Source organism: Eufriesea mexicana, unplaced genomic scaffold (genome assembly GCF_001483705.2).
Source record: "Eufriesea mexicana isolate 0111107269 unplaced genomic scaffold, ASM148370v2 scaffold8199, whole genome shotgun sequence".
Lineage (NCBI taxonomy): Eukaryota > Metazoa > Arthropoda > Insecta > Hymenoptera > Apidae > Eufriesea > Eufriesea mexicana.
The window spans coordinates 187297-197319 of record NW_016915967.1 but is presented as its reverse complement, the minus strand read 5'-3'; the positions used below and the strand labels follow the sequence as shown (position 1 = coordinate 197319).

At 26.0% G+C, this 10023-nt stretch overlaps 2 protein-coding genes across 2 annotated transcripts; one reads left to right on the top strand and one right to left on the bottom strand.

Annotated features, from left to right (window-relative positions):
- The first annotated feature begins 394 nt into the window (after positions 1 to 394).
- Positions 395 to 3630, top strand: Noc3 (Nucleolar complex protein 3). The gene is made up of 10 exons (XM_017907501.1): positions 395 to 524; positions 677 to 939; positions 1008 to 1263; positions 1341 to 1632; positions 1702 to 2036; positions 2105 to 2475; positions 2548 to 2712; positions 2790 to 3147; positions 3234 to 3331; positions 3423 to 3630. The coding sequence occupies exons 1-10, from the start codon at positions 519 to 521 to the stop codon at positions 3628 to 3630; spliced, it is 2352 nt and encodes a 783-aa protein (XP_017762990.1). The 5' UTR covers positions 395 to 518.
- Positions 3631 to 3958: 328 nt separating this feature from the next.
- On the bottom strand, positions 3959 to 9502 carry Rcd1 (Reduction in Cnn dots 1). Its single transcript, XM_017907507.1, has 7 exons — positions 9223 to 9502; positions 8563 to 9148; positions 8210 to 8491; positions 7448 to 8140; positions 7021 to 7384; positions 6745 to 6936; positions 3959 to 5073 (listed from the first exon to the last, which is right to left on the bottom strand). The coding sequence occupies exons 1-7, from the start codon at positions 9474 to 9476 to the stop codon at positions 3959 to 3961; spliced, it is 3486 nt and encodes a 1161-aa protein (XP_017762996.1). The 5' UTR covers positions 9477 to 9502.
- Between the last annotated feature and the right edge of the window lie 521 nt (positions 9503 to 10023).

The following is a 10023-nucleotide window of genomic DNA, read 5'->3' as shown; positions in this document are numbered from 1 at the left end:
GCTGTAATGCACACTGTAGCGTACACTTGTATACTTTCAACACATCTTGTCAATTATATATAACGAAATCATTGAATTTTAATACACAAAATAGAATTAAAGATTCAATATTGGAATAAAAGTTAATTTTTATTCAAATCTTCAATAAGATATTTGAATTATAAATACTTTACAACATTGCTATATAATCTCTTGTAATACATTATATAGACTTAATATTACAAACATAACAATATAATATTAAAGTATAAATTATTCAATAAATTATAAAAATTATATAAAAACAAATCCATTCATTTATAATTATTTTGATAGTTATCATATAAAAAAGCTATTATGTTCATTACAATATTAGTAATAGCTATAACTACATTAGAATGTAGCGCGTAAAGCATACGAAAGCACGTGTCAACAATATAAAAATATTTTGTATTCTAAGGAATAATACTTTAATTATGAAAAGTAACAATTTTCTATATATTTGATGAATATTTTAACTTAAAACAAAATTACGAAAAATGGCAGTAAGTGAAAATATTACTTTATTTAAAAACAATAATAAAAATATTAACCTATGTCTATTTTACACATTGTGAAAAATACTTTTTAATGTCTATATTAATATAGATTATTAAAATAATATGTATTTTAACATCTTTAAATTTGAATTCTATAGAAAAAATTAAAAATCAGTGCAATTAAAAGAAGTAATCAAAGAAGGACCAAACTTACACGGCAAGGAAAACTTAAAACAAGAAGACATAAACCAGTTAAAAAACAAATTCAGAAGACAGTAGTTCCACATGTAGAATCTGTGGAAGAAGAAAGTGACCATGGTGAAGATCTTATGGATATGGTCGAAGAAGATGATCTAGAATTTCTAAGAGAAGCTATTTCTAATAAATCTTATAATTTATTGAATCAAATACATTTAAATGGGTATGAATATTATAATAGTTAATACCTATATTTTGTTTGAGAATAATTATTAATCATAGGTATTTTAGGACAGTTAATAATAAAAAGAATAATAGAAATAAGGAGAAGAAAGATGAAGACACATTAGAAGAAAAATATGAAAATAGTATGTCAAAGATAAAAGAAAAAGAAGGTGTAAAGAAGGTTCGTATGTTGCTTCCAACAAAAACTCAAAATGGAGTTATAGAGAAAAGATTGATTGAAGAAATTAAAGATGATGAAAATGAGTCTGATGATAAACATGATACTGAAGATGGTGATATGGAAATAGAATCAAATATATATGTGAGATTTGATTAAATTTTATAAAACACCATTGTCTATGAAAGAATGTATCTTCATATCTTAATTGATTTTTCTAGAATGAAGATGATGATAAAACCAAAAAGCCTGTATCTATAATAGAACTATTAGCATGTCGCAAGGAAGTATTGAGATCTAAACGTTTAAAAATTGGATTATTATCTAGCACTCTTTTAGAAACTCCAGAAACTAAATGTGAAAATTTTAAAACACTGTTAGAATTAATGGAAGATACTAATCCAGAGGTATACATTACTGTGAGAAAATTAGCAACCGTTTCTTTATTAGAAGTTTTTAAAGATTTGTTACCATCTTATCAAATTCTTCAAATTCAACAAGAAGGTCTAAAATGTATGTAATTATAATAGTATGCAGATACTGAGGTTACGGTAAATCATAAACTTGTTATTCTCCTTCCAGTAAAGAAAGAAACACTTGCATTACAAAATTATGAAGCTACATTATTAAGATATTATAGACGTTATCTACAGAAGCTAGAAAAAATGACTAATATACTAAGGAAGAAGAAGGGAGATATTCGACAAATAAAAAAACAAGAACTTGAATTAGGGAAAGTTGCAATAACATGCATGTGTGATCTTTTAACCATTCATCTCTACTTTAATTATTCTATTAATATAGCAAATTTTCTTATACCATTCTTAGATAACAAATATGAATTTGTAAGACAAGAGGTCTTAAAATGTATTTCTCAAGTATTTAAAGAAGACAAACGTGCAGAATTATCTCTTAAAGTAAGAAATATTATTTACATTCAAATTCAATTTAAGAAAAATATTATATATATTAATATATTTTTCAGATAGTACGTAAATTAAATCAGTATATAAAATTAAAAGCTCATTCTGTTCATTATGAGGTTTTGTTGGTACTTCTATCCCTTCGTATAAAAGATGCAAATTTAGATAAAGAAAAAGAAGAAGAGACTAAACAAAAAAAGCTTATGTCTCATAAACAAAGAATTCTTGCTTTAAGTAAACGGGAAAGGAAGAAAAATAAAAAGCTGGAACAAGTAGAAAAAGAATTACTTGAAACTAAAGCAGAAGAGAATAAACAATCAAAACAAAAGTTACTTACTGAAATAACAAATATAGTATTTACGATTTATTTTAGAATTTTGAAACAAGCTCCAAATAGTAAAATTTTATCCATTTGTTTAGAAGGACTAGCAAAGTATGATATATCTTTACTAAATTTATTTACATATTAAATTATATAGTATTTAATAATATTCAATAATTACAGATTTGCACATTGCATAAACTTAGATTTTTATCAAGATTTAGTAACTGTTATAAATAAATTAATGGACGAAGGTAATTTAAGTTTAAGAGATCAATTACATTGTATACAATGTGTATTTACAATATTATCAGGACAAGGTTCAGCATTGAATCTTGATCCTTACAGGTTTGTATAGAAAAATAATATGTATATAAATAAAAAGACAAAAATTAAGTTTGTAACTATATATGATATTTATACAGGTTTTATGCACATTTATATAAGAATTTATTAAATATTCATTGTGGTAGAACTCATTTAGAAACAGAAATTCTTATAAAGATATTAGTCCAAGCACTAATTTATAGAAGAAAGAGAATTACACAAAATCGTTTGATTGCATTTATCAAAAGAATAGCTACTCTAACTTTACAATTACAACATAATTCGGCACTTGGTATTCTTGGTCTTATAAGGCAAACTATGCAACTTGGTAAAACAGCAAATATTTTGTTGGATACTGATTGTACCACCGGAAATGGTTCCTACCAAGCAGAATTAGAAGAACCAGAGTATTGTAATGCACAGTGTTCAGCATTATGGGAACTTGCAGCTTTACAAGTATTTATTTACATCATTTATAAATATATATGACTTGAGTGATTTTAATTACAATTATTAAATATTTATTTACTATTTATTACTAGCGCCATTATCACAGTATTGTACAAAAGATGGCAAAAAATATAGCTTGGGATGTACCACCAACGGGTGAAGGCAGTTTATCTCCAGAAATTGCTAAACTGTAAGTTCAAGTTTTTTTTAAATGTATTTTAATGATTAAAATATAAGACATAATTGTGTGCAACAGGATTCAAATTTCTTTATTGTTTTAGTTCTCCAGAAGAACTTCATACTGTCTTTGATCCTACTGATGTTGTATTTAAACCAGCAGTGTCAGTTCCTAAAAAGACAAGTGTTAAAAGAACAATAACAACTCATTATTTTATAAATAGTGACTTCAAGAAATATATTAATACTATAAATAATACTGAGTTATTTGCAAACGGATATATAGATTTTTATAAAGCTTGTAACAAATAATACTATATAACGTATGTAACGCAAATTATAAAAATGCAACAAAATTTGCTATTAAATATTATACAGTTTTTGTAAATAGTAACAATTAATTCTTATAAACATTTTGTGAATTTATGTTAGATTTATAAAACTGAACATTTAACTGCAAAGATATTATTTCCAAATAAAGATATTATAAAATTAAATATTAAGGTAATTACAAATTTTAATAAGAAAATGAATATCTGTACCTATAATATTTATAATTTTTTACCACAAACTACAGGTTTTGCATTTACAATTTACTTCCTTTTGGTACAGGTATAGACTTCAGTTAAGATGGAACATTTTATATTTGCAAATTTATTACATCATTAATTTTAGTACATTCGGAATTATTTTGTTTAGTTACATTTAATTTCATTTCAATCATACTTTCTTTTACACTGTCATTTGTTTGTGATGGTACATCAACTCTTTGTAGAGAAATATGTTTACGTTCTATAATATTCATTTTTATAGCGTCTTCAATTTCTAATGTCTCGTCTATTATATTATCTTCATTTTTTATTGCTTGATTTGTCATGATTTGTGCATATCGATGCTCGCTTTTATCAAGATTTAGCAATTTTGATGTATTAACTTTATCAACTGTCTTTGTTACAATGACTTGTTCATTCTTATCATTTTGATGAATTGATTGAGAATTTCTTTTTGCAAGAATTATTTTAGTATATTTTACAGTTGGTTGATTTGGACGAGTTTGTATTGGAATTGTTTTAGTTTTGGACAAAGTAGGATTCTGAGATTTTGTTTGCAATATTACATGACTTAAATTTTGTACAGATACATTAGGACATATGATAGCTTGGGTAGTAGGTGTCACAAATTTATTAGTTGCTTGTTGTAATTTATCCTGTTTGTTACTTATGAGAACAACTTTGGTATTACTGTTTAATTTAGCTGTACTTTTTTCATGAATATCTACAGGCATAGTTTGATGAGATAAAGATGAATTTTTCTCAATAGAATTTAAGTTATCATCATCTTTGGCAAAAATTATTGGTATGTCTAATATATTCCCTAATTCATCATCAATCTCATTTACAAGAGAATTCTTCTGTACTGTTTGAGGTTTATGAATTCTTTGTAAATTAGATGTGTTAACTGTAATCTTTGGCATTGTTTTAGTCGATTTTTGAGTAACTTTCAGTTTGTTAGACAATGGTAAAATAGATCCTGAGTTATGACTGCTTAATGGTACTATTACTGATGAGCAAGTAGATTTAGCATTAGGAGAACTTTCAACCATAATTATATTCCCACATGATGTATTATGACAGCTATCATTATTACAAGTTGTTACTTGTCTGGGTAATTGTGACATCTTGAATGTGTCCAAGGAATGTGTAGAACTGAGCATCATATGCGAAGAGCTATTGGTTGTCGCCATGTCGTCCATCACTATAAAACACATATATATGTTTCAACAATTTTTTACAATATAAATTAATAAATAATTTACTGATAAGTGAAAGATAAACATTTTTCTTCTATATAAATTGTTATGAATGTAACATAAATCATGCATAAATCTATTAAACGTAAGAGAAAAATTTGATTTTCAAATTTGTCTTTATGTATGTTATTAAAATTATAAAATGCATAATAAAATTATAATAGCTTACATATAAAATTTTATTTTTTACCATATACTTTAAACTAAGAGAGTTCTCAGGTGATATACTAGTAATACTTAAACAATTATTTTGTTTAATAAAATATATTATAAAAAAATATATTTTCAATATATCAAATAAAAATTTTAATATTAATTTAATTGCAAATTATTTAAATTTGGTCAAACATTAAACAGGATTGGGGCAAGGAAACAAATAAATTCAAATTACATGGAAAAATGTTTATTGAACACAAAATAAAGGGTAATAGTAATATTTACAACATATTACTTTAGATGCTTTTAAATATAAACTTATATTAATTGTAAAATAATATAAATACATGCTACATGTGGACACGTGTTACAACACATGCTAAACAAAGACATATACATTTAAAATCCCTTTAGTTACAAAACAGAAATAATATACAAGGAATATTTTGTTGTATATATGTAACTGCAAAAAAGAATGCAAACAAGCTAGTAATAAGAAAAAACTTGTATGACTAGAAAAAATAAGATCTATTAGGTTTATTAAACTATTTTAATTATCCTACAACAAAAAATATGAAAAAATTAAAACCTATTATCCTTCTACAGAATTCTCAATATATAAATAGAATGATTTTTATTCAAAATAGGTACATTGTATAAAAAATTTATTTTATTATATTAATAATATTCATGCACATTACGTTTCACTTTTGCATATATGAATATGATTCACATGTTATCATATGAAGATCTATATTTTTAAATCAAAATAATAAATTATAAAAACATATAAATCCAAACTTTGTTTAATCAATCAACAGAATTACTGAATGATATTACTAATTAAAAATATGTTACATAAAATTTCTAATACTAACGTTGTACATGTACAATAAAAACTTACATAATAGAAATTTGTATGATATAAACTGATAAATATGTCGATAGATGACATGAATGCTTCCTTCCAGTGCTCTTGTTTGTTTAATCACTATATGCTAAATACTTAGGAGTTTATTTTGCTACTCAACTTTTTATGCTTTTTATTATATTTATATGTAATGTTTCAATTTTATTTCGGTCATGTTTATTTTGAACTAAATTTGACAATTCAATTTTGTTTTCATTTTTTGTATTTTTTATGTATGAATATATTAAGTATATTTTAAATATATATGTTACAGTTGTATAATTTTTATATACATATATACAAAAATTGTTATGAAATTTAAAAAGTAAAATAGAAGCTTCTTTTAAATAAAAATGATAATTTTATAATATAAAGATTTTACTACAAAAATAATTTTTCAAAATAATAACAATTTGCAATTTTATATTATTTTGTCAGTCTAAAACTTAGTATCATTATGTTTGCAAAATCATATACATCTGATTAAAAATTAAAAAATATTATGATGTAGGTAAATTATTCAGTAGCTGATTAGATAATAATATTCTACCTTTTGCTATTGTAGATGTAGTTGATGCTATATTAGTTGCCACAGAATTGTTTGGTGTTAGTAAAATACTGGAAGCAGCTGATACACAAGCAGCTGATGAGCTAGTAGCAAGTGTAAGAGAAGTTTTGCCATTTTGTAAAATATTTGATAAAGTTCCATTTGATGTACCAAGTGTAGGTTTATTATGTATTGCTATAAAACAAAAACAAATCTATGTTATACAACATATTTGATGATAAAAAAAAGCAGAAAATATAATTTTTATGTGAAATTCACCTGCTGCAGTTGAAGTATTAACTCTAATCTGATTTCCTGATGTTGTTAAAACATTAACTAACTTCGTGTCTCCATTTTTGTCAGGAATATTGAGATGCCTATAGTTGTTTGATATTACTTTAGAAAAACCTTTACTTGATGATACAATAGCTTTCATTTTTGACATATTCTGTAACTGTACATTCGTCGGAACTATTTTAGGCACTTTAGTTGACGCAATTGAAGATTTAGGAATATTTTTAATTGTTGTAGATACAGCTTGACCTGATGATACTGGAGCTAAACGTATTGGACCAATTGGTGCTAAACTTGCTAACGAGCCAATGTTTAACGTTATACCGCCATTATCTGAATTCGAATTTGACTAAAAAAAAATACAATTTATTAAGTGCTATTTTAAAAATTAAGATTAAAGTTATTAACTTACTTGTCCGGAAAGTCTGGACGTTATTAAGTGCTCTACAAAATGATTTTTCTGACTACCAACAACTCGTGGTTTCCTTTTTATAGCCTGTGTATGATTTGTATGTATTCCACCTACTGCAATTAAATTCTGTTGTGTACTAAATGTTCCTACTCGAGAAATCGTGGCTGATTGTGTATTTTGTCCAATAGATACTACTGAAGAAATTGGTGTATTTGGTCGAGACTTTTTTACAGTAGGGGAATTTGGTTCACTTTCGACGGAACTACTTGTTGAGTTTCTTCGCTTTCGTGATTCTTTTCTATTGTTCTTATTTTCATAGTTTGACAATAATGTCGATCGTAATGGTAGTGGATGTGGTTGCAAAAGGATAGTACCCACAAAATCACCGATTTCGTCTAAAATACATCTATCTACCATATTTTGTGTAATACCCTCAGATATTTTCTTTGCAGTAGATATTCTTAAATGGTCATCAGCAGTTCCAACTACTACTAAACTTGACTCAACCATCATTTTTTCTCTAAGATCTTCTAAATCATCAGGTCTTACAAGTGTAGCATTTTGTCCTATGACAAACATAACTGGACATCGAATATCCATTAACGTATCATCAGGTGTACCTCTTTTCCCTTCAACTGTAAAAAATGGAAAGCCAAGACAAATAACTGCAGTTACATGTTCCATCTGTGCTACCTATAAAATTAAAAAATTAATACTCAATATTTTACATTGTATTAAAATATATTAATGTAAATAGAATACCTGACATGCAAGAGCAGCACCAGTATTAAAACCAACAAGAATAATAGGTCTACCAGGACAATCACTTCTAATGTCTTGTATTTTAGTTCTAGTAGCTTGAACTAATTGATCAATACACACCATCATAGTCATTCTATTGGCTGCTAAACCTAAATGTGTGTGAACAGTAACAACCATTCCTAAAGCTCCTAATTGAGAAATCCACTTATGTTGTCGAATAGATATATTAGATCCCATTCCAGAAGGGACAATTATTAAAATCGGATTTCCAGGTAATTTTTTCTACGATAACAATAATAATTACTTTCATAAATATACATAAGACATACTATAAGGTATATAAATATAATTACAAGTCTATTGCTATTTAAACTTGGAGTAATTGGATCCCATGTTCGTTTAAGAAGTGATCCAAGGGTTTCCCAAGTTATAGAACCAGTTTTTGCATTAATATTTGGTTGTACAGCAATCATTTTATCAATAAGTTGAGGAATTTTCAGTCTTAAAGTTTGTAATATATCAAGGTAAATTCCAAGATACTCTTGGGGAAGGTGATCAAACAATAAATTATGTAACCATTGTGCAAGTCTCCAATCCCAACCAGCTGATGCCAATGTTTCTCGAAATCTTCTTGCAGCTGTATCAACTGATGTCCTCCGATAAATTGGTTCTATTGAACAATTTACTTTAGCTAATCTTGCGAGTCTTTCTGAGTTCAATATTTTAAGAATTTTAGTAAATATTCGATTCTGAACAGGTGACCATAAAATTTTATCAAGCTTTTCTTCCCAATCTTCATTTTCATCAGGTCTAGCAAAATTTGCTAACCTTTGTAATTCATCCATCTGATGTCGAGCTCTAGTAAAATCTATTGGTAGTATTAATGATTCATCAGTATCTTCCTCTATATTAATTTCTTCATCCTGAGTAACTTTTCCCCTAATATATGAAAAATTATAATGTAGTTTTATGTTTATGACTATGTTCATAATTTTATTATATTTGTTTCTTACGTTAATAAACTTTTCTTTGGAAAAAACAACTTTTTTATCGGCTTCACATAAACATTCTCTGGTTTCCAATTCCAGGGACGAGCATAACAATGATCTTTTGTAAGCACATTAATTTCAGTTTCATAACATCCCGCAAGCTGATGCAAATATGTAGTTAATCTACTAGGATTATCATCAAATGTATCACTGATAGGACTTGGTATTCTTGAAGTGTTTATTGATGTGGAAGGCATTGTTAATGTTGATGTTAACATTATTAAGTTATTTATACTCAATAAATATAATTGGTACATTCAACAAATAATACTGTAACCATTTATAGATCTTTTCATATGATTTTCACTTCATATTTTGAGTCTGTATCAATAGAATTTATAACATAATTATATAATTAATAATTTTAATATTAACCATTTATAATGATGAAAACTATTTAATATTTTGAAACCTTAGTATTTAGTATATAACAATAATTAAAAGAAATGTTAAACAACTCATACAAAAATTAATCTCCTAAATATAAAATTTATATGTATACATACAAATAAATATTCGTATTACACGCATTATATAAATATTTCTATCACGAAACTAACCTTCATAGTATGTCAAATTCGAATTTTACGTTGTAGTATCGCAACATTAATTATCTTGCAATAATACACAACCCTGTTTTAGACAATAAAAAACAATGTAATGTAATATACACAAGAAAACATGAAAACACACGTGAAGCAAAAAGCATCGTAAGTGTATAGATACCTATATTACATCGACCACAAAATAATTACTTTATCAATA

What these genes read in the sequence shown, in the direction of transcription:
- Rcd1 (XM_017907507.1), bottom strand. Translation starts at nt 9,476, where the DNA reads ATGTTAACATCAACATTAACAATGCCTTCCACATCAATAAACACTTCA. An exon ending in CCAAAGAAAAGTTTATTAAC is followed by an intron (nt 9,149 to 9,222) that starts GTAAGAAACAAA and finishes TTCATATATTAG; the next exon opens with GGGAAAAGTTACTCAGGATG. An exon ending in TACATCTACAATAGCAAAAG is followed by an intron (nt 5,074 to 6,744) that starts GTAGAATATTAT and finishes TGTGTTTTATAG; the next exon opens with TGATGGACGACATGGCGACA.
- Noc3 (XM_017907501.1), top strand. An exon ending in TCAACAAGAAGGTCTAAAAT is followed by an intron (nt 1,633 to 1,701) that starts GTATGTAATTAT and finishes TTCTCCTTCCAG; the next exon opens with TAAAGAAAGAAACACTTGCA. An exon ending in TTGAATCTTGATCCTTACAG is followed by an intron (nt 2,713 to 2,789) that starts GTTTGTATAGAA and finishes ATATTTATACAG; the next exon opens with GTTTTATGCACATTTATATA.